Raw genomic sequence first — 25,696 nt, 5'->3', positions numbered from 1 at the left:
ACCCCTGCCGTCCAAACCCTCCCATAACCCAAACAAATCTGGGATAATTATGCTCCGCCCCATGGGTCTCCCGGTCGCGGCCGGCTGCGACAGAGCCTGGACTCGAACCCAGAATCTCTAGTTAGCACTGATAACCAAGGCTTCTCGATAAAGTAGAATGTAGGCCTTTAGGAAAGTACGGTTCATGGAAAAAACAAAAAAAACTCATAGCAGAGGCTGGAGAATGAAAATGTTCCTATAAGTGTATGAAATTTTTCAAGTTAATAACTTTAGAAAAGTTCTTTTTTGATATCTTACATGTTGAATAGCTAGGGAACATGAAAAAGGCCTTAATTTGCTCATTTACTTATTTTACAACCAGCTGACATTTACTGTCCTTTCCCCTAATTAGTTTAGCGACTAAAGGTCAGACATGGTGCTTTACAAAGTGACAAATCAATGCTGGGATTACTGTGCAACTCAGAGAGGGAACAGAATTGTGTTTTTTTTATATTGGTTAACCATTCTTGATCCATGTAAGTCCATTGAGAACAAAAACATTTAATTGAAGGCCTTGTCAATAGGCTTTAAACACAGCAATAAGTTACCAACGTTTTGAAGAAAGAATAAACTATTGGAGAAAGCATGAATCATAGCAAAATATAAACGTTTTAACTTTAGGGATAAAGAACATATAATAATGATGTAGACTAACAAAAATACAAAGTGTCAGATGATCAACGCTCTACTTGAAGACTTAACATTGAAAGTATCCTTCATCACACTGAATATCCACGACTGAGCATTTAATAACAACAAACCTTGAAAGATTGTCTGTGTTTGTATTGCTTGTTCCATCACTTGCTCTGCAGGAAACGATAGGACGCGCTGTGATGCGAGGACAATAGTGGGGGGTGGGTAGGCAGAACGGAGATTCCTGTGAGTGTGCATTGAGAAATAATTGAGCGCCGTCAAAGCCATTCATTCAAGACCTTGACGAGCGCAGCTCTGTAATTCAGCACCACAGTCTACTGAACAGCGCACAACGCAGGCACGACGAATGATAGCGAATGCCAGTGGATGGATTCAAACAGTGGCACAATATTTCCACACTTTATATTCAAACTAAAGTAATATTTCAGAGCAAAACTTAGTTGGATAAAGCTTTTCTCCACTCTCCGCTTGCGTGATGCTGGTGTAGGCAAAAAGTGCTCTTTGGGATGACTGTCTGTTCCCGGCACCGGGGATCGGGGTCTAGATAGGCGTTAGGTGTGGTGTGGAGCTGCGGAAGAGCCCCTACATTCAGAAGGATGCTGGTGGGAAATGCCTGGAGACAGAGAGGACGAGATTTGTCGAAAGGCTCTAGAACTGCTGTCGGATCTATGTTCTAGGGGCGAAGTGCAAAACGACAATTGTGTGGATTTCATATACTATTTTCGAGATCTTGCCAGACCGAGATACTCAGACTCAGGTATGTTGTGCAATAATGTGAAATACAACATATTGATTTAGCTGTAACAATTTTGAGATAGATTTTGTACAGGATGGTGAGATTTAAAAGTTCTTCAATTACTCAATCTCAGAATTTTTAATCATCCACACTTTTGAAAAGAGCGTTATAATAGCAAATTCTGCGGTTTTAAAACATTTTGCAAGACACTTTTTCCAGTGAAAAGTGAGGTTTAGAAACGTGTTGCATAGTAGTCTATATCAATATTATCCAGAACTGGATAGCAGTCTATAGTAAATTTCCTTTTAAACAATGTAAACTACTTAGGCAAATGGCATACACTTAGGCTAGTGACTTCTCTGGTTAAATAAAAAAATAATTATAATATCCTACAAGAGGTTTCCTGTGTTCATCAAGGCGTCTACAGCAGCACAAAAGGAGTGTTTTATTTGTGTGTGTTTTGACAGAGTGAAGGGGATAGGAGCCCCACCCATTTACCATTGCCCAGATAACATAATACTTTGAAGTTCTTGCTCACTGGCTCACACAACCATCCAGTGGCAGCAGCACTCTAAATTATTCCTAAGTGTGTTATATTCTAAAGGTTAATTTGACTATTAATTTATTATTTATTTCAGCTGTATATTGACTTTGACAACTAAATTACCTTTAAGTGACAAATAGTGATGATTGATCAAATGGAAATTTTGTTGGTACCTCAGTCCAACCACCACACACTATCAAATCACAGACCAGAGTGGTATGTGAGGTCTCTTGTTACAGTAGGTTAGCTACTGGGCTTGACTGATGTGTTTATTAAACATGTTACAAATTCCATTAAACATGCATGATCCTACAGAAGTTCTGCTAACAGATCTTTCAACGTTTAACTCTGTGACCTATTTACTGCAGGTTGCTCCACATAAGCAACGTTTTATAGATGTAAAACTATTAAAACCGCCCAGGAAAGGGTGGGAACTAGTTTTGACCCTCCCATGTTGCCATCCATATCTGAATAATAGAGGACCACTATGAAACTTGATGCTTTGGTTTTGGTCAGGCCCACTTGAGAATCTGGTCTGGACATTTACAAATGGGATTTTTGGTAGGAAAATAAGTGGCCATAAAGCTACATAAACTGCTGGTATGAAATGCCTACGGGCAATGGACAGATGAGAAAAGTCCATATCATATCCTCTGGTAATGCAATAAAAAGCTTATTTACATCCAAATCCATCAAGGACAGAGATGAGGTTAAGGAAAATTCTCTTTCCGTGTTTCTCACACAATCTTCTCGTGCTAAACAAAGCCTCTCTCTGTGGCAGTGGGATAGCATTGTCAGTAACCAGTAGCTTTCTGTGGATCCAACAGTCTGTTACCGCAGCCCTTCTAGGGGAAAAGCAATCAATCGGTTCTAAAGGTCCCTCTCTCTAGTCTCTCTATCCCCCATATCAAAATGACCTCTCACCTTTGCAATTGTGACTTATTGACATAATGTTGGTGGTGCTGCTGCTGTAGGTTTATTGAACCAGGACAGTCAGTGTGCTTCCCTAGAGGAACTAGACAACAGTTTAATGAAAGGCCACAACCTGGACTTCCCCTCTCTATGGAGGAGTAGCAGACTAATATAAACAACACAATGGGTCTAATGGGAGAGCCAATATGACCCACTGCCTACAGGCCTGTATGGTGTAGGAGTCTTCTATAATGAGACCACAAGGGGGCAGCTAGGACCCTCAGAGGGCCATTTATCGCCAAAGTACCTCAACTTCATGAAAATCTAAACTTTAATAGATCAAAACCTACTGAGTGTTGTGAATGTGTACGGATCTGTGAGGACGATTAATATTATCAAACACTATATAGAACTAATGTGATCATTCAGTGATGAAATCCCTACACTCTTAAAAAAAAGGTGCTGTCTAGAACCAAAAAGAGTTCTTCGGCTGTCCCCATAGGAGAAAACTTTGAAGAACCCCTTTTGGTTCCAGGTAGAACCCTTTCCACAGAGGGTTGTACATGGAACCCAAAAGAGTTCTACCTGTATCCAAAAAGGGTTTTACCTGGAACCAAAAAGCGTTCTCCTATGGGGACAGGCACAGAACTCTTTTGGAACCCCTTTTTCCAAGAGTGTACTCTCAACAGAATAAGGCACTTCAAGAAGCTTCTTAGGAACATTTTTATGTTCATGCCTGTCTCCTGTTTCTGTAGTGTGAGGCAGCTTGATGTACAAGCACACCCCCTGGACAGGAAGCTTTTCTATCACAGGGCCTTATCCTCAATCTATTTCCGTAATGCTGAATGCCAAGCAGAGAGGCACTTGGTCCCATTTTTACAGTCTTTTGTATGTCTCGGCTCGGGATCAAACTCCCAACCTTCTAATCTCCATGCCCACAAGGCCACTGAGTTGGTCTCCATCTTCCGCATACGTCCTGCATAAAACTTCACGTCACAGTGGTTCTCAATCTAATCTTTCTTGCTATAGCCCATGTAATGTTAGTGATTATCCAACATTTCTTCATCAAAATCTCAGGATTAAATCAGAGGTTTGTCAGCTTGATTGTTACTTTAGCACCGACTGAATACAATAAGTCAATGGTTTTGATGCAGCATCCATGTGAAGTGCCAAAGTATCAGTAATAACTGATCAATCAATAAACATGTATTCCCTAGTCCCTGACAGCAGGAGATACACTTGGACGCAACTGTTTTGGTAAAAGGCTGAGGGATGGGGCTGGAGTAGTTTCCCTGGAGGTATTGCAATGCAAGACTAGGGCTGGAGAAATGAAGCCACTCTTAAATTCATAGACAGAGCTATGGATGCAAGGACTGAGCCTCCATGAAATAAAAAAAATACAGTTTTAACTATGTTTTGAGGCTGTGCAATGTTTGTTTACATTTACGTTGTTTAACCCTTCCTTTATGTTCCAGGTCAAATTGACCCAGAACAAAAATACTATTTTACGTAACTTTTTCCACTATGACCCTTCATCTACTTTCCGAAATATGGTTCTCAAACTGGTTTAAAAAAATAATATTATATTTTTATAAAAATATAATATTTATCATCTTTATGTACTTACTGTACTTACTATACGGGCCAAATTGACCCGGAACCCAAATGGTGTAGGCCGGATCCAACATAAGGGAGGGGTTAAAACATTGGAGTGAAACAGACTCATATTTTGGTTACGGCAGTTGAAATAAGCACACGATGCATTTCTAAGTCATATTCTTCAAGAATCAGTGAGTACATTCATTTATAAGTCCCAAAATGCATGTAGCAACTCCAGATTGCCTCTTTAAATCCATCCTGCAACTCTTTTTGAAGATCAACACCAATCATGCATGTGAAATATTTGTTTGATCATCAGACAACCTTGGCCAACAGCTCCTCTCGCTTGTTGTGTTTCGTACAATTGTATCATCAAAGAGAACGTTAGGCACAGTCAACACAGGTCACCGTGAGTGAAGTCTCTTAGATGTTTCATCTTCGCTAAGAGATCTATTTAAACATTTAGCATTGTTTAAAAAAGATATGCAATACTTCTGTTATAGTCCCCAATACAGTATTTCTCAAGACTGTTGGTGCCTTTACATTTGATTGTTTTTACACACATTATTTATAAGCAGGGGTTGGAATCGGTTCAGGGAACAGAACCGAAAACCATAAAATAAAAAATAAAAATAGGAACAGAACCGGAACCAAGAACAAAAGTGATCTATACAGTTCCGGAACAGAAAAAGCATGGGAACTGGTTAATAATGTTATTTTACATTCCAGGGATTTTTTCTTAAAAAAACACTACAAAGCGCCTATGCAAAGCCCTGACTTTGTCACTCAGAAACTTATTCCAGTGTCTTCATGCCTTACAGCTGAAAATCTTTGCCAGTGTGTGTGTAGGCTACCTGACCCCCCGGGGTATTTTTGTAATAATAATGTATATTATTTTTGTTTTTGCTCAATCTGAGTGGGAGGGTTCCCCAGGCCCATCCATGCCTACGCCCTTGGTGCCGCTCTGCACACACAAGCTTGTTAGTTAGCTAGCTAGCTCTGGTCTAGCTCTCGTCAGCTCTAGGTGGCATTATGTGTAATGTAATGGAACTGAGAGTCATGATAAAGGGCTAGCTCTGGTCCAAATGTTAGTTAAGCCAACTCAAAGACATTCAAAGTTCCTTCATAGAAGCGCTCCTCTGTAGGTACAATTCTGTGGACCTAATCCAGATAACGCATGTCATAACAACAAGATGCCCAGTGCGTCATGCACAGTGCTCTCCTAACCCACAAATTTCAGTCGCATCTCTCATCCTACACTACACTTGTCTGTCCACTGCATATAGATAGCCTGCTCCGCTCCATAGAAACCTACTCTATCCATTGGTGAAGTAATTTAATGTCGAGCTATGATTTCAGAGGTTTAAAAATTAACAGAAAGGAACAATATAAACTGTTACTTTTTTTGGGTTCGAACCTGTTCAGAACTTTATTTTTCTGGTCGGAACAGTGGAACTGAACAAAAAAAAGTATGGTTCTGTTCAGAACAAAACGATTGGTAAATAATTTCGGTTACAACACCTGTTTATAAAATATTGTATTGAAATATGTGAGAAAATGTGTGATTCCAAAAACTGTCGGACACTAATTTGATAGTTTAGCAGACATACTGTAAAAAAAATAATCTTTCACACATTCTTTGACAGACTGTGGGGCTTGAATTGTAGGAGTGTTCTTTGTAATTTTAACCTTGGCTTCTTTTTAAAAGCTGTTTTCACACGTTGCTCTCATAACCTGTCTGAGCGTCTGCCTGAGCGTCTGCCTGTCTGAAATGGAACACAGGATCTATTATGCTTACAGTGTGAAATATTAGAGAGGTTCAGTTCATTTATATGGATAGACCCTATCAAGGAAACCACATGTTGTTCCACCATAATTTGTTCTCTAATCCACAGTATGAGCAAACGCAACCATAGCAGGGCTGCCTAATTAGTACATTATATCCCCTATACAGCACATTGAATACACATAGTTCTATACATACTGGATATACAATTATAAAAAATGATATGCACACGTGAAATCAGCATGTCTACACATTTGGGTTGTGTGTGTGTGTGTGTGTGTGTGTGTGTGTGTGTGTGTGTGTGTGTGTGTGTGTGTGTGTGTGTGTGAATGCTAGTGTTGGGTGGTTGCTTGTGGTTGATTAATACAATATTAATAATTAAAATAATTAAGCCAGTGCTAATTAAACATGTCAGTCAGTATTCCTTTGAGAAAGTTTTTAACTTTAACCCTGTGTCGTGTTTGTAATGAATTGAGCTGCAGATTTAATTAGAGGCAGTGGTATTTAGAGCACATTATATTGATTGCACCTTGTCAGTTTTAGGATAGGAAGAGCAGATTTGTCCCAGGAGGGCTGGGAGTTTGGTGAGACAACAACTTTCATACATTCAATTAGCAAGGGAAAGAGCAATTCTGCTTACAAACTCCTCATATAGTGTCCTTGATTTCTTCTCTTTTTAGAACAGCCAAATTTAGATATACCAAAGATTGTCAAAATAACAGACAACCAGATGAGTGAATCCTCAAAAACTGGTCCCACAATGTCTGGGCATGCCATCTCTCTATGGCTTAGTGCAGAAGCCCCAGTTGGTCTCCAGTGCAGTATGTGGGCCAGCCCAATGAGCCCATGGATCCCTGGCTGCACACTGTGAATGTGTACTGCAGAGCTGCAAAGCCCAACCAGGATGGAGTGGTGGGAGGAATAACTCAACACCAAATGAGGCTCCATTTCCCTCCACTGCTCTAGATAATCAAAGGGAAGTACGGCCGACAGACAGTGTACACAATAGATCTGATTGGAAGCTATGGCAGTTGCAGGACACTGACAGGGGCTTATTCACTGTGGACCAAAAGCCCTCGGTGTCTGTATAGCCTGATTCACAATGACTGAGGGGAGACATTACATTAACATTTTAGTAGACGCTCTTATCTAGAGCGACTTACAGTAGTGAGTTCATACATTTTCTCGTACTGGTTCCCCATGGAAGTCGAACCCACAAACCCTGACGTTGCAAGCGCCATGCTCTACCAGCTGAGCCACACGGGACCACACAGAGACAGGGTGAGCTCATTCATCAGGTAGTGAGATGCTCTTTATGAGAACTGGAACTTATACTGATAGCCTGGTGTGTTCTATCTCAGACAAAAGCCTGTTCCCTTTCACTGTCTGTGAGAGGCCATTTGAGATGGGAGGACTTACTGATGAGTTAATGTTGACTGAGCAGTACTCTATAACCTGCTAAAACCCATCAGAGTTTTTCATCCCTTGCTAATGGATACAATTGCAGGCCTAGTCTTAAAATCCAGAGGACAATGTCCATCAAATTGCCCTTACGTCTTTCATTACAGTGATGTTTATGATAAAGTACACATTTTTGTGCAATATCAAGATGAGGAAAACATTGAGAGATATAAAGAAAAGTTAATAGCATAATAATATGTTGATATCAATACAAAAAATATCTTTGTACTATCCCTAATTCCATCTCTCACAATGGTTCTGTCTGTCCAGATGTTTCGGTGAGCCTGCTGTCACTGTTGGTGACCACCTGTGGCCTGGCTCTTTTCGGGGTCTCACTCTTCTTTTCATGGAAGCTGTGCTGGGTGCCATGGTGCGACCGTGGCCTTCCCGAGGGCTTGAAGGATGGCCACGGGGACCAGCAGCCAGTCCTGATGGAGATGGATGGGGTGGAGAATGAGTACAGCGAGGACTGTGTCAAGGAGCCCTCAGGCCTTTTAGCACCAGAGTCAGCCATGAAGATCAGCCACACGTCCCCAGACATCCCCCTGGAGGTCCAGTCCAAGCCCAAGGAGAACCACATCCGCCACATTGCCCGCGTGCAGCGCCAGATCACTGAACCCACCTCCTCTGTCCGGTCAGCCCCACAAAACAGAAACAATAACAAGGCAATTCAACTAACCCTGTTGCATTAGGTCTATAGATAGCTAATGATAACTGGTTTCTCTACCCTCTGTAGGCACAACTCCTTCCGCCGCCAGATGAACCTGTCCAACCCAGACTTCAACATGGGCCAGTTCCAGAGACAGGAGTCCCTGGCCACTCTGGGCCGGATCAAACCTGAGCTCTATAAGCAGCACTCCGTGGACACGGACGACGGCAGGAGGGCCGACAGCTGCGGCCGGATACACTTCATCCTCAAGTTCGACTGTGACCTGGAGCAGCTCATCATCAAGATCCACAAGGCCCAGGACTTACCGGCCAAGGACTTCACAGGAACCTCTGACCCTTATATAAAAATCTACCTGCTCCCCGACCGCAAGACCAAGCACCAGACCAAGGTTCACCGCAAGACCCTCAACCCCGTGTTCGATGAGGTCTTCCTGTTCCCTGTGGCCTACGCTGAGCTGCCCACACGCAAACTGCATTTCAGTGTCTACGACTTTGACCGCTTCTCCCGCCACGACATCATTGGCCAGGTGGTGGTGGATAACTTCCTGGACCTTGCAGACTTCCCCAGAGAGACTAAACTCTGTAGGGACATCCAGTACGTCACCTCGGTAAGCTAACCTCTTTATGTCTCTCAATACACTTTGTCTCTCAATACAGTTCATATTGTCTTAGGTACATGGACAAGCAACAATAAATGCACTATTGTGACTTAATGAATTAGTGAATAAGGAGACATTATCTAAGAGAGTTTAGTGGGGAGTCACTGTTCCCCAAGAACCACCCCCATGGTGTTAAAAGAAGGCTAACATAAAAATATACTTAGATGAGTGAATAATACATGATCACACCAGGAAACACATGGGGTAGTGACCTACATTTCAGTTGGCAGTAAAGAGGCTGCTTTTACATGAGAGGATACAGAGCTGGAGATTGTCTAGATTATTCACATGGACTACATGGATCACTATAGGGAGTTGTAACATACTGAAGGTTTCGTCTGTTCCATTGAATCTCACTGGACATGTTAGAAAGGCTCTGGAGTCTCAATAGGCTTCTACAGTCTCATTGGAGTCTCACTGAAGAAATAAGAACTATGGTGTCATTGAAGGATTGTAAGTTGTCTGCAGTCTCAAGGAAGGACTATAGTCTCAGTGAAATGTATACAGTACCAGTCAAAAGTTTGAACATACCTACTCATTCAAGCGTTTTTCGTTATTTTTATTATGTTCTACATGGTAGAATAATAGTGAAGACATCAAAACTATGAAATAATACATATGGAATCATGTAGTAAGCAAAAAAGTGTTACACAAGTCAAAATATATTTGATATTTGGGATTCTTCAAAGTAGCCACCCTTTGCCTTGATGATAACTTTGCACACTCTTGGCATTCTCTCAACCAGTTCCATGAGGCAGTCACCTGGAATGCATTTCAATGAACAGGTGTGCCTTGTTAAAAGTTTGACCCAAGTTAAACAATTTAAAGGCAATGCTACCAAATACTAATTGGGTGTATGTAAACTTCTGACCCACTGGGAATGTGATGAAAGAAATAAAAGCTGAAATAAATCATTCTCTCTACTATTATTCTGACATTTCACATTCTTAAAATAAAGCGGTGATCCTAACTGACCTAAGACAAGGAATTTTTACTGGGATTAAATGTCAAGAATTGTAAAAAACTGAGTTTAAATGTATTTGGCTCAAGTGTATGTAAACTTCCAACTGTCCATATTTCTGTGCATTTGGATTAGAATTGCTTTTTTTTTTAAAAACATCTACATCCTGTGTCATGCGGGTGAGCTCACTTGGGAGCCATAGGTTTGCCTTAAAGTGTAAGCAAGTACACACACAGTCACATACACACACAAACGGCCACACACACACAGACATAATGTAGACAAACATAATGTACACAAATACACACGCGCACACACACAGCCACTCAGCCAACTGGGGCAGCCCCCCTGGGAACAGAGCATGGGACATCAGAAGTCCAAGCACTAGGCCATGCATAAATCATACCTCAGGGTGAAGTTGGGTTTCAAACATCCCATATGTAACATAAAAGCTGTAAACTGGCATCACATTTGGCCTTAAAGTGCTACATCTCCATAAATAAAAACTGTAGGATCGCATGAAGAGTAAGGAGGTCAAGAATACTGTTTGAAAATCTTACACACCACCTACTTATTTGATAACATAAATTACAAGTAATGGTAAATGTTTGAAATGTTGTTTTTTTTACCATATCCCACACCTTCCAGGACCAGAGAGAGATACAAATACCCATACAAGTGCACCAGTTCCAAACCTTTTACTTGGTCTCTATAAGCCTCTAGGTCAGACAGCCACCTTTATGTGTGTTGAATTGAACCGTTAGACAATAGAACAGGATCAATGGCGGTTTATCCTGTCAGGAAGATGAAGGATCTGGATCTGTACGGATGGAGGGACCTGTTGCTGTTTACCACCTTGGTAACACTTTTAATTAGACACAGCTTAACTCATCTATTCTAGAACTCAGTAGAAGACCAATAGCCTCTTCAGGTTCACATTAATTGTTGGGCTGTTATTACAAAGAGAGCAGTAATCTGTGTCCCTGCCACAACATTCAATAGTACTGATCTGAGCCAACTTGGGACATTTGTAATTAGATAGTATTTTTGATTAATAGAATGACTGTTTGTGACATGATCCACTGCAGATGGTTTACTTTTAGTAGTGGTTTCTTTGCAGAAATTCGACCATGAAGGCCTGATTCACGCAGTCTCCTCTGAACATGTTGAGATGTGTCTGTTACTTGAACTCTGTGTGGCCGTGTGGGTGCCGGCTAAGGAGTATTGGTGTCTCTGAGGGGTCTTTGGCCTGGTTTGCTAACTACCTCTCTCAAGAGTGCTGTGTATTAAGTCAGAACATCTGCTGTCTCAGCCACTGCCTGTTACCAAGGGTGTACCCCAAGGCTCGATCCTAGGCCCCACGCTCTTCTTAATAGGGCTAGGCTCATTTTTTCTCCACTTCCTGTCTGAATGACGGGCCCAAAGTAAACTGTCTGTAGCTCAGGCCCTGAAGCCAGGATATGCATATAATTGGTACCATTTGAAAGAAAACACTTTGAAGTGTGTGAAAATGTTAAAAATAATGTAGGAGAATATAACACAATATATATGGTAGGAGAAAATCCAAAGAAAAAACAACCAGAATGTTTTATTATGAGAGACCATCCTCTTAGAAATTCAAAAGAAAGGTCATATTGAAAATTAGCTCCCTGGATGCAATTCCTTTGGCTTCCACAGGGTGTCAGTAGTCCATGTTCTAGGTTTCAGGCTTGTAACTTCAAAAACAAATAAGAAATATCAGTTTTAGCAGAAGGACACAGTCTTGGAAATTTGTGTTTGCGTGCGCTATTAAGACATTACACACCTGCTAAAATCGGTTTCCTATTGAACATACTTCTTTCCGTAAGAAATATTATAGTTTCATTACGTTTTAGGGTATCTAAGGAGTAAATAGAAACCTATTTTGACTTGTTGAAACAAAGTTTAGGGGTAGATTTATGTTTCCTTTCTCTGCATGTTGAACGAGTGGAATACTCAAATCGATGGCGCCAACTAAACAGACTTTTTGGGATATAAAGAAGAATTTTATCTAACAAAACAACACTAGATGTTATAACTGGGACCCTTTGGATGACAAATCAGAGGAAGAGTTTCAAAAAGTAAGTGAATATTTAATCGTTATTTGTGAATGTATGAAACCTGTGCCAGTGGAAAAATATTTTGATGTGGGGTGCCGTCCTCAAACAATCGCATGGCATGTTTTCGCTGTAATAGCTACTGTAAATCGGACAGTGCAGTTAGATTAACAAGAATTTAAGCTTATATGTACATAAATGTTTAAAATCTATATTATTTATGATTATTTATTTGAATTGCTCGCACTCCAGTTTAACTGGAAGTTGTCCCGCTAGCAGGACCCCCTAGCCCTAAGAAGTTTTTACATCAACAACATAGCTCAGGTAGTAGGAAGCTCTCTCATCCATTTATATGCAGATAATACAGTCTTATCCTCTTGGAACTATAGGGGGTGCTGTTCCGCATTAGCATATTTGGGTCTCCAAATTAAACTGCCTCGTGCTAAATTCTTGATCGTACAATATGCATATTATTGTTATTATTGGATAGAAAACACTTTATAGTTTCTATAGCCGTTGGAATTTTGTCTCTGAGTGGTACAGAACAATATCTACAGCACTTTTCATGACAGGGGTCAGATTTCAGAAATTTTTACCCCTGATCTGGAGTCTGTTTTTAAGGCGACAGTGAATGCTATGAAGAAACCGACACTGCCTACGTCTTCCTCTGGGTGTCTGTACGTCATCACGTTTTGAATGGAATCGATTGCACAATCCCAGCCCATATAAAACCACAAAACGTGGGAGTACACTCTCTTTTGTTCGCGCGTCACAAGCGGGATGGACATCGGACTTGCCTCATTCCAAATCGTTGTTTAACCAGTAATATTTCTCTGGTCATGTTTTTACTCGTTATAGTTGTTAAAAACATCATAATGTAGTTAATTTGAACCGTTTTATAGCAATTTATATCCGTTTAGTGCGATTCTGAGGAATTTCTTTGTCGTGCACTTTTTAGCTTTGGGAACGTTTCGGGGGTCTCGGTCGTTGGTAGTGGACATTTCGAAGGACAGAGGACATCTATCGACCAAAAGAAATTTATAACATAGAAAGGATACATTGCCCAAGAATCTGATGGAAGAACAGCTCAAAGTAAGCAATATTTAATATGATAAATCGTTGTTCTGTCGAAATATTTTAAACGCATATTTCGCCATTTTGTTTGGTATAGCTTCACTTGGCGAACCCTGTATTGAAAAGTAAGGATAATTTTAAAAATGTAAGTCAGCGGTTGCATTAAGAACTAATTTGTCTTTCGATTCCTGTCAACTCTGTATTTTTTAGTCAAGTATATGATTAGCTTTCGATTAAACTAGATCACTCTGAAAGCTGACGTCCCTCATTTTGATGCTTGAGTTGTGACTATTTCCATTGTATAACCACGGTTTTGTATGGCTAAATATGCACATTTTCGAACAAACTGTATATGTATGTTGTAAAATGATGTTACAGGAGTGTCATCGGAAGAATTCTGAGAAGGTTAGTGAAAAAATTAATATATTTTGGCGATGATAACGTTATAGCTCCCTTTGCCTTGAATTCATGCTCTACTAACGTTTGCACATGTGGTATGCTAACTTATCGATTTATTGTGTTTTTGCTGAAAAACGCTTAGAAAATCTGAAATATGGTCTGAAATCACAAGAACTGTGTCTTTCCATTGCTATGCTTTGTCTATTTTTATGAAATGTTTTATGATGAGTAAATTGGTCATACACGTTGCTCTATCTAGTAATTCTAGTCGATTTGTGATGGTCGGTGCAATTGTAAACTGTGATTTCTACCTGAAATATGCACTTTTTTCTAACAACACCTATCCTATACCATAAATATGTTATCAGACTGTCATCTGATGAGTTTTTTTCTTGGTTTGTGGCTATCAATATCTTAGTTTAGCCGAATTGGTGATAGCTAGTGGTGGAGAGAGAAAATGGTGGACAAAGAAAGATGGTGTATTTTGCTAACGTGGTTAGCTAATAGATTTACATATTGTGTCTTCCCTGTAAAACATTTTAAAAAACAGAAATGATGGGTTTATTCACAAGATCTGTATCTTTCATCTGGTGTCTTGGACTTGTGATTTAATGATATTTAGATGCTACTATTTACTTGTGAAGCTATGCTAGCGATGCTAATCAGTGTGGGGGGGGTGGGGGGTGATCCCGGATACGGGGTTGAGAGGCGGTAAAAGTTATACTCAACTGGCCCCTCCCTGGATTTTGTGTTAAACGCACTACAACAAAGCTTGCTTAGTGTCCAACAAGCTTTCTCTGCCCTTAACCTTGTTCTGAACACCTCCAAAACAAATGTAATATGGTTTGGTAAGAAGACTACCTCTGAGAGTTTAGAACTTGGGGTAGTCACCTCATACAAGTACTTGGGAGTATGGCTAGACAGTACACTGTCCTTCTCTCAGCACATATCAAAGCTGCAGGCTAAAGTTAAATCTAGACTTTGTTTCCTCTATCGTAATCGCTCCTCGTTCACCCCAGCTGATGAACTAACCCTGATTCAGATGACGATCCTTCCCATGCTAGATTATGGAGACATGATTTATAGATCGGCAGGTAAGGGTGCTCTTGAGCGGCTAGATGTTCTTTACCATTCGGCCATCAGATTTGCCACCAATGCTCCTTATAGGACTCATCAATGCACTCTATACTCTTCTGTAAACTGGTCATCTCTGTATACCTGTCGCAAGACCCACTGGTTGTTGCTTATTTATAAAACCCTCTTAGGCCTCACTCCCCCTTATCTGAGATACCTACTGCAGCCCTCATCCTCCACATACAACACCCGTTCTGCCAGTCACATTCTGTTAAAGGTCCCCAAAGCACACACATCCCTGGGTCGCTCGTCTTTTCAGTTCGCTGCAGCTAGTGACTGGAACGAGCTAGAAAAAAAAACAGTGTTCATTGTTTGCAGTAACTTTGTTGCAATATCGCAAACGGACGTGGCAGTTTCACTATTATTGATTCCAGCTTTAAGGCATTATCTAGGCCTATGAGAGTGATGCAGCTCTGCATTTTTGTTTTTCAACTATTTTAAGGTCATCTATAAATATATTCAGGCCCTATGTTCCTCCAGGAATGAAGAGAATTAAGTAAGTAATATAAATATATTGAAGAGTAAAGTACGTAAAGGGCAATCCATTTATCAGGTTGAGAGAATGACAGAGGGAAGAGGAAAAGGTCAATCAGGATGATTTACTAGGCCAACTGCTGAGAGAAGACCTGTCACCACTGAAAAGCAACACATCCAAATGTTGTTCACATTCCCACCAGGTTCATTGAGTATTAAAGGCCCAGTGCAGTCAAAATTCAGCTTTTCTGTGTTTTATATCATATTGTACAACAGCTGATGAAACTAACACTATAAAAGCATTTGGTCACACTTTATTTGGATAGTCTGGATAGTCTATGTAGATGCTCCACAGATGGCCATACTATCTTTATTTGGATAGTCTGGATAGTCTATGTAGATGCTCCACAGATGGCCATACTATCTTTATTTGGATAGTCTGGATAGTCTATGTAGATGCTCCACAGATGGCCATACTATCTTTATTTGGATAGTCTGGATAGTCTATGTAGATGCTCCACAGATGGCCATACTATCTTTATTTGGATAGTCTGGATAGTCTATGTAGATGCTCCACAGATGGCCATACTATCTTTATTTGGATAGTCTGGATAGTCTATGTAGATGCTCCACAGATGGCCATACTATCTTTATTTTTTTATCTCACCTTTATTTAATTCTTAGGGATAGGCGTCCCGTTGTGCAGCGCCTTGTGTCAGTCACCATCGCAGACTTTAGAGAAACAACAAATGTCGGTACATAGAAGTGTCTTATATCGGCTGAAAGCTTAAATTCTTGTTAATATAACTGCACTGTCCAATTTACAGTAGCCATTACTGTGAAAAAATGCCATGCTATTGTTTGAGGAGAGCTCCTAACAACAAAACACTTTTTCACCACAGTAGGTTTGATAAATTCACCTCTGAAGGTGAAATGTGTACTTATATTTGGAAATCTTGCTCTGATTTATAATCCAAAAGGATCCCAGATATAACATGAAGTGTCGTTTTGTTAGATTAAATCCTTTTTCATATCCTAAAAAGGTCCATATAGCACGCACGATCGATTTTGTATTTCCACTCGTTCAATTTGCAAAGAAAGGAATCTGGGAAAATCTAACCCTAAACGTTGTTTCAACCAGTCAAATCACATTCGTATGTATTCCTCAGAGATCCTAGAACGTAACCAGACTTAACTATATCATTAGGGGTGTAGTATATCCTATAGGACACAACATTTGTTTAGAGAGCGACTCCTTCATGGCACGCAGATGATGTGGGCGGTCTTCACTTGATCGACTGTAACTTTGTCAAATAAGCACCAATCGGGGTCAAACAAAGCTAGCTAGAGAGCCAATGAGCTGGGCTTTACGGGAGTATCCCAGTATCTGTCGCAAAATGCAGCTGCTAACCTTGTGCGACAGCCAGCCTTTTGAACAAAAATTAAAAGAATATGGAGAGTTATAAAGTTATGAAAAATGGTTGTTTTGCAAATGTTGAACTTATAATATGGCTACTAATACTGGAAAAGCTCAATCAAAGTCCAAGTATACAGATTTGACGATATTCTAGCAGAAAAATTTAATATGAATGTCTCCTTCACGATTTTCCCAAATATACCGGGGTGACTTCACACTAAATGTCATGTAGTTTGCTCATACTTCAAGTTATCGATCTGAAACGTTGCACATACACTGCTGCCATCTTGTGGATAGATGTAGGAACTGTTCTGTTGCATTTCAAAGATGGTGGTAGAAAAAATATATATACACTGCTCAAAAAAATAAAGGGAACACTAAAATAACACATCCTAGATCTGAATGAATGAAATATTCTTATTAAATACTTTTTTCTTTACATAGTTGAATGTGCTGACAACAAAATCACACAAAAATTATCAATGGAAATCAAATTGATCAACCCATGGAGGTCTGGATTTGGAGTCACACTCAAAATGAAAGTGGAAAACCACACTACAGGCTGATCCAACTTTGATGTAATGTCCTTAAAACAAGTCAAAATGAAGCTCAGTAGTGTGTGTGGCCTCCACGTGCCTGTATGACCTCCCTACAACGCCTGGGCATGCTCCTGATGAGGTGGCGGATGGTCTCCTGAGGGATCTCCTCCCAGACCTAGACTAAAGCATCCGCCAACTCCTGGACAGTCTGTGGTGCAACGTGGCATTGGTGGATGGAGCGAGACATGTTGTCCCAGATGTGCTCAATTGGATTCAGGTCTGGGGAACGGGCGGGCCAGTCCATAGCAGAAAATGCCTTCCTCTTGCAGGAACTGCTGACACACTCCAGCCACATGAGGTCTAGCATTGTCTTGCATTAGGAGGAACCCAGGGCCAACCGCACCAGCATATGGTCTCACAAGGGGTCTGAGGATCTCATCTCGGTACCTAATGGCAGTCAGGCTACCTCTGGCGAGCCCATGTAGGGCTGTGCGGCCCCCCAAAGAAATGCCACCCCACACCATGACTGACCCACCGCCAAACCGGTCATGCTGGAGGATGTTGCAGGCAGCAGAACGTTCTCCACGGCGTCTCCAGACTGTCACGTTTGTCACATGTGCTCAGTGTGAACCTGCTTTCATCTGTGAAGAGCACAGGGCGCCAGTGGCAAATTTGCCAATCTTGGTGTTCTCTGGCAAATGCCAAACTTCCTGCACGGTGTTGGGCTGTAAGCACAACCCCCACCTGTGGACGTCGGGCCCTCATACCACCCTCATTGAGTCTGTTTCTGACCGTTTGAGCAGACACATGCACATTTGTGGCCTGCTGGAGGTCATTTTGCAGGGCTCTGGCAGTGCTCCTCCTTGCACAAAGGCGGAGGTAGCGGTCCTGCTGCTGGGTTGTTGCCCTCCTACGGCCTCCTCCACGTCTCCTGATGTACTGGCCTGTCTCCTGGTAGCGCCTCCATGCTCTGGACACTACGCTGACAGACACAGCAAACCTTCTTGCCACAGCTCGCATTGATGTGCCATCCTGGATGAGCTGCACTACCTGAGCCATTTGTGTGGGTTGTAGACTCCGTCTCATGCTACCACTAGAGTGAAAGCACCGCCAGCATTCAAAAGTGACCAAAACATCAGCCAGGAAGCATAGGAACTGAGAAGTGGTCTGTGGTCACCACCTGCAGAACCACTCCTTTATTGGGGGTGTCTTGCTAATTGCCTATAATTTCCATCTGTTGTCTATTCCATTTGCACAACAGCATGTGAAATGTATTGTCAATCAGTGTTCCTTCCTAAGTGGACAGTTTGATTTCACAGAAGTGTGATTGACTTGGAGTTACATTGTGTTGTTTAAGTGTTCCCTTTATTTTTTTGAGCAGTGTATATATATATATTTTGTATTTTCTTCTATCAGATCTATTGTGTTATATTCTCCTACATTCAATTCACATTTCCACAAACGTCAACGTGTTTCCTTTCAAATGGTACCAAGAATATGCATATCCTAACGTAGAAAAATCTGGATACAGTGTGTGCAACTGAAGTAAGGAGGTAAGGCAATAAATAGGCCAATAGTGGCGACACAATTACAATTTTGCAATTAACACTGGAGTGATAGATATGCAGATAAGGATGTGCAAGTAGAAATACTGGTGTGCAAAAGAGCAGAAAAACAAATATGGGGATGAGGTAGGTAGTTGGTTGCATGGGATATTTACAGATGGGCTGTGTACAGCCTCAGCGATCGGTAAGCTGCTCTGACAGCTGATGCTTAAAGTTAGAGAGGGAGATCTAAGTCTCCAGCTTCAGTGATTTTTGCAATTCGTTCCAGTCATTGGCAGCAGAGAACTGGAAGGAAAGGCGGCCAAAGGGGGTGTTGGCTTTGGGGATGACCAGTGAAATATACCTGCTGGAGCGCGTGCTATGGGTGGGTGTTGCTATGGTGACCAGTGAGCTGAGATAAGGTGGGGCTTTACCTAGCAAAGACTTATAGATGACCTGGAGCCAGTGGGTTTGGCAACGAATATGTAGCGTTGATAAGCAAGTGCTTGTTAAGGTTACGGTTAGGATTAGGTTTAGAATAAGTGTAAGTGTTAAGGTTAAGTTTAGGGTTAGGATAACGGTTAGTAGATAGTTAGTTGAAATGTTACTGATGTAGAGCATCTACAGATGGACTTCCCTAATAAAGTGTTACCAAAAATTGGATCAGTGTTATTTCCTGATAGTTGCTGGTTGGAAATACAATCTACACAGGACCTTCTAATCAGCAGGTTTGCATGGGTGGAAGTTTCGGCTTTCCATAGTGGCATCACCATGGGGTAAAATTGGTTAATAGACCAATAACAAAGAGAGTTTTCAGTTTCCTCCAGTTTTCCCCTCCCCATTATAAGTCATTTTTGCTCAATATAATTTTTGCCCACAATTACAGTAAGGTACTTAATTGTTACCCAGAAATGATTTGATATTGATATAAAAACGGCTGCATTGGGCCTTTAAGAATATTTTATTCACAAGATGACAACAGAATCATCCCAAACTCTGTTATTGTTAACTAGTCAAACATGAGTACTACCTTAGGTGGTTTGAATGTGTTAGCTACTCTGATTCTGTCAGTGTACATTTAGCAGATAGCAGCCCAGGGTAGCACAGCTAAAGTGGGGAATCATGTCGTTCCACAATGAGTCACAACTGCTGACTTACGGTCTAATGTTGTAATAAGATGACATGGTCTTACACACGGCGGCTATCGCAAAGCCATTTCCCCTCTCCATCTCCCTTTGTCTCCCTCTGTTTCTCTCTACTAACATGGTAGCAACACACCCTGTCTATTAAGAGGCCCTTTAAAAAGAGAGAGAGCGAGATCCCAGGGTGATGGACAATTACAGAAGATAGACTGCCAGCATTCTCACTCAGCCATATTGGGGGCCTTTAGAGCTCCAGTGTAATTTCATTAAAAGAGCACAAGTTACCATAATTCCACCACTGACTTGACTGAAGTGCTTCAACGAATAGAGGGGACTGTTATGCTATAGTCTGCAGATGGAAGTGGTTCATTTGATTATTTAGCCTGAGAGGGATGGGTTGTATAGTTCCACCCCTAATCTCTCCTCTCTGTGTGTGTGTGTATATGTGTGCGTGTGCAGAGGCCGAGCATGTCTGTGTGTGATTTGTACCACTTTACGATGGAAACCTCCTGCTGTGCGTTCTGAGTGACCATGTCAGTATTGCAAAGTGTGGACTGATGATGATGTAGGTTAGAGGTCACTGTGGTTCCTTGCCCTATGTTGACAGCCTTGATAAATCAACTCCTTTGTTTGATTCAATTGATAGTGATATTGGACACGGGCCAGAGAGCAGTATTAGCGCGCCCTAATGTTGTTTTGGATACAGTAGATTGCATTAGATCTGCCATTACAACCATCCAGAAAGAACACTTATTGATGCTTGAATGGATGTGCCAATTTTACATTTTCCACCATGGCACCTGACCTTTTCAAACTCCCAATCAATGTCCTTGTCTAAAAAAATGAAAAGTCAACAACAACCTCCAAAATCATTCACATTCCTTGCAGGACAGGACATGAATTACGATGCACAAAGAATAAGACAATAAACAGCATACATTATTAGTGCAAGTCCTTAGCAACCATGTCCATTGATCTCTGGTGGATGTGATGCAAGGTGTTTTAGAGGCTTTGAAATGGAACATCAAAGTAATTAACTATCAGAGTTGAGACCCATTTATAGCAACATGCATTTTTCATATACAGCACTTTAGAATAATGTAGCGCATCAGACAGACAGCATGTTATTCTTAAACTTTTAGCTTAACTTTTGAGCTTTGAAGTCACCGTTTGGGACACTATTACTACAGAAATTAATTTTCCAATTCAGGTCCGTCATCATTGAGTGAGCAATGAGCATAAATGGAGCTGTGCTTGCCTTTCAGCATATTCAAACTTCAGTTACTTCATCAGTGAACATATTCCCTTAGTAAAACCCATTCCATAGAGAACACAGTGTGGTATATGAGGAACTAAACCCAGTTGCCAATATTGACAATGGGCTTGTCAGAGCCATGACAGCCAGGCAGAGAAGCTGGATATCCCTGGCAACAGAGCTCCAGGAGAGTGTGAGCTAGCTAGCTTCTCAGGGAGGCTGTGTGTGTGTGATACTGGGACTGACCACTGACCCGGCAGGAGGTGACCAGGCCAGTCCTGATAATGAGCGCTTCTCTGTGGAGAGCTGGACTGACCTTTCCTGCTGATGCAGAATAATGGGGCTTCCCTCCCACTGAGCCCAGGGGCCTGCTGACGGGAACCTTCACACAGGGGGAATGATCTGTTATAACACGCCTGTAGAGCTAAGGGTTAAGGAGCACACTCGCACCAGTGGAGGCTGCTGAGGGGAGGACGGCTCATAATAATGGCTGGAATGGAGTGAATGGAATGGCATCACCCACATGGAAACCGTGTGTTTGATGTATTTGATACCTTTCCACCTATTCAGCTCCAGTCATTACCACGAGCCCGTCCTCCCCAACTAAGGTGCTATCAACCTCGTGACACGCACACAAACACGCACTCACACAAAGCTTAATTCAGATGTCAGGCTCGTGCTAGCCAAGCCTGAAGATGCTGCTTATTTAGAGTGGGCTCCCAGCTTCTAAAACCTACAGGATTAACAGGGTTGTCAGGGTTACCGACCATTGTGAGGTGCATGCCTCAACTGGAGGTGAGACTCGTGGCCTCCATATTCCCTGCCGGTAACTAACCTTGTGAGTGATGCTGGTGTCTGACGAACGCATCACTCTCTCACAGAAAAGCTATTTTCAAAGGTGATAATTGGAATGCTGCTCTTCCTGTTAACTCAAACACGGTTCACTGTGAACCAGCAGAATCTCTAACAGGGATGCCAGAGCTATAATGGTGACATCGTGAGACATTCAGTTACTAAACATTTTTCACTGATGTTTTCATTGCATTGTAGGACAATGTGGACTTGGGCGATCTCATGTTCTCCCTGTGTTATCTACCAACGGCTGGAAGGCTGACCATCACAATGATCAAGGCTAGGAACCTCAAAGCCATGGACATCACTGGAGCCTCAGGTAGGGTCAACCATGTGGGGACTGGGGCTCTAGTCTAATATGACAGGGTAATATATCAAATGTAATTTCTGTCTCCCGGTCTTTTAATAACATTGGCCAATGAGCAGAAGGCATGACAAAACATATCAACGTAGCATGACTGTTGAAGAGGCCTTGTCTGCATCCGAAATGGCATCATATTCCCTGTATAGTACAGTACTTTGACCAGAGGCCTAATGCGGACATACCCCATCTGTTACTCCTTGGGTTTACCCTTTCCCTCCCTGTGTCCCAACTCTCTCTAGATCCCTATGTGAAGGTGTCTTTGATGTGTGAGGGACGGAGATTAAAAAAGAGAAAAACATCCACCAAGCGAAACACTCTGAATCCAGTCTACAACGAAGCCATAGTATTTGATGTACCTCCTGAGAACATTGATCAGATCAGTCTCCTAATAGCAGTGATGGACTATGATCGGTAAATACATTAAAACATTTTGCAAAGCTTCTATGAACTGACCCCCCTATCGTTATGGCAGCCGTTTCTGTTTTATTTTCTGCAAATAGCCGACAAGTTTGTGGTGATTACGATACACTGAACAGAAACTGAGAAAACAGTATATTAGACATATCCAAACACATAGCTGAGCCTCCCTAAGTGTAACACGTTTTAGTTGTTCATGGGTTTGGAAAGCAGCTGGCATTCTGTTAACCCAGCTCAATAGAGAGAGAGAGCGAAAACAACATTAACAAAAAAAACAAAAAAGTTTGACGAACAAGCCTGGAGAACACAGAGCACAGCCTCCTGATGCTGTTCAGAGTAAATATTTGAGGAGTTGATATAATCTGCCAAACATCACTATAATTATTACACCAAAGAACACGCTGTTGTACAGGATACCAAACCTACAGGGCTTTTTATTCTGTAAGACATACTTACGATATGATTTTTATTATTATTAAGTGAAAATGTGTAGACAAGCACAAATCCACATGATTTTAAACAAAAACATGAATGGGAGTGCATGTATGGAAACAGAAGGTTTTGATGAGACTGTATGTTTGATGTGACCCCCATCCCACAGTGTAGGTCACAACGAGATCATTGGAGTGTGTAGGGTGGGCAACGAGGCAGAGAGCCTGGGTCGAGGCCACTGGAACGAGATGCTGTCGTACCCCCGCAAGCCCATCGCCCACTGGCACCCCCTAGTAGAGGTACAGTTTGTGTGTGTGTGTGTGTGTGTGTGTGTGTGTGTGTGTGTGTGTGTGTGTGTGTGTGTGTGTGTGTCAATCCATTAATACTGTATGTCTGCCCGTCCGTCCGTCTTTCTATGGGAGTCAATGTGTATATTGATGGAAGAAGAAAGACTGTTTTATCCTTGACATTATGACCACACATCTCAAGGGGAAGTAGACGCCATAGAGGTCTCCTTCTCCAGCATGTATAGGGACAATAAAAGACAAGCGGGATTACATAACACAAATGTCTACTTGACTTGATGTGCCATAAACACAACAATCCATCCATGTAGTGGGAGAGGAGGAGAGGAAGAGGCTTCATTCACTAAGCTATTTAGAAACACTACTCCTCCACCCTCATTAATTGACCAGAAACAGTTCCTGGACTACATAAACAATTACAGTCATGCAGCCTACATAGTGAAATAACTGAAGTGCCTGTCATTGACTAACATTGTAGCTGCACAGTCAGCCCTGGGGTGTATTCACTAGAACCAAACAGAACCAAACAGAAGCTTACTTAACCCATCAACCACACGCACGCACGCACACACACTTGACTTTTCATTATTTTCCCCTCGCGTCTGTTCATGCCTTGGTGTTTTGAAATCTTTGTGCAAGACTCGCTGACCCTCAAGACCACAGACAGTTGTCATCAATAATTCACATCCCAGGCCACACCCTCTTTATTAATATGCTCTCTAAAACAGCCATTTAAACTGTGCTCAAACCTGACCTCTCTCTCCCCATCCATCCATCCATCCTTTTTAAGCTATTAAATGCCAGCTGGAAAATGCATGCTAGTTGTTAAAGGAACTGCAATCTGAATTGGAGGTCCTCTAAAAGTAGAAACATTGAATTAGTGGTTTTTATGAAACGGAGCATGGCATTGCGGAGGCACAGTGCGTGACAATTGATTTGTGGACAGAGGCGCAACAGAACGCAAAGGGGGGCCAGGCCGTACACACAGAGAACAATTTTGGGGTAAAACTAATGAAATCTTCAGAGTGCATTATGTGACTTCAGCCTCCTAGTTTCCATTTGCCCGAAATTAGATTTCACTTCTGAATCTTTCCTCTTCGTGCAATTCAGCTGTCCATTGTATTCCTAGACCTCATATACTGTAGCCTGGTTGTTATGTTCATCTCTCTGACTGTGTTTCTGTCTCCTATCTGTGTGTTCTCTAGTGGGTGGGCCAGACTGCAGGTGGAAGTCAGGGCGGTTCCACCAACTCTCTGAAGACTCCTCCCTCACCATGATATTATTATTATTATTATTATTATGTGGAGAACACAGGGTGGTGAAGAAGAGGATCAACAGAGAGCCTCAGCATCAAAAGAGTAGGAGAGCATTAAGCTGATGGTAGATGTTACACTCAGTTTCCCCGACACAGATTAAGCTTAGCCCTGGACTAAAAAACATGCTACATAGAGAATCTCCATTTAACAGTGCTTTTGATCCAGGACCGGGCTTAAACCATGTCCGAGAAACCAGCCCTATGTGCTCCCACCGCAGAGTCTGTGCCTCCGTGACATTCTTGCATGGGGGACCATGTTTAGTAAACTGCATGTCCAGTGGCCATTCATTAGTACTATTTGTTTAAAACGCAACAGTGTTCCAGTTTCAGTTGGGAGGTAACTGTATAGTCTTGTTTTTGTCTTGTTTATCACACATTGTTAAAATTAATTGGTATTTGTTCTTTGGGTACAGTGCATGGGTTCTTTCTTTTTTCCTGTAATATTGTCATTTCTTATGCTCTTTGGTTGATTACATGTGAAATACTAGCATACTGTAAGCACAAAATGTACCATGAAACTAAGACCTAGTATGTAAATTGTCCATTCAGATGTTACTAAATAAATATTTATATAGTAGTTCCAGTGATCATACTGAAGAATGCACATACTTCTAGAAAGCTTTGACACAACATGCTCTACAGATAGTAGGACCATCTGTTGATAAGCAGCTTGCTAAGGCTACTGTGAAGGTTAGGTTTTCTTCCACCTTTATTTAACCAGGTAGGCTAGTTGAGAACAAGTTCTCATCAGGTTTAGAATACGGGTAAAGGTTAGGGCTAGGGTCAGTGGATTGTTAGCTGAAATGTTAGTGATAGTCGGTAGAGCATCTACAGATGGCCTATCCACAAAAAAGTATGTTCATTAAGTTTACCACACAAAGACAGACAGGTGATTTTACGATCTCAACAGTGAATTGCTGTGTCAGGAAGAAAAGAGA

At 41.6% G+C, this 25,696-nt stretch overlaps 1 protein-coding gene across 1 annotated transcript; it reads left to right on the top strand.

The window, feature by feature from the left end:
* Positions 1-1,302: 1,302 nt before the first annotated feature.
* Positions 1,303-24,720, top strand: LOC120066802 (synaptotagmin-9-like). Its single transcript, XM_039018274.1, has 7 exons — positions 1,303-1,450; positions 8,002-8,365; positions 8,468-9,008; positions 22,124-22,244; positions 22,529-22,700; positions 23,308-23,437; positions 24,649-24,720. The coding sequence occupies exons 1-7, from the start codon at positions 1,303-1,305 to the stop codon at positions 24,718-24,720; spliced, it is 1,548 nt and encodes a 515-aa protein (XP_038874202.1).
* Positions 24,721-25,696: the final 976 nt, after the last annotated feature.

Source organism: Salvelinus namaycush, chromosome 21, assembly GCF_016432855.1.
Source record: "Salvelinus namaycush isolate Seneca chromosome 21, SaNama_1.0, whole genome shotgun sequence".
Taxonomy (NCBI): domain Eukaryota; kingdom Metazoa; phylum Chordata; class Actinopteri; order Salmoniformes; family Salmonidae; genus Salvelinus; species Salvelinus namaycush.
Note: the sequence above shows the minus strand (reverse complement) of the source record. Positions and strands in the feature narration are given on the sequence as shown.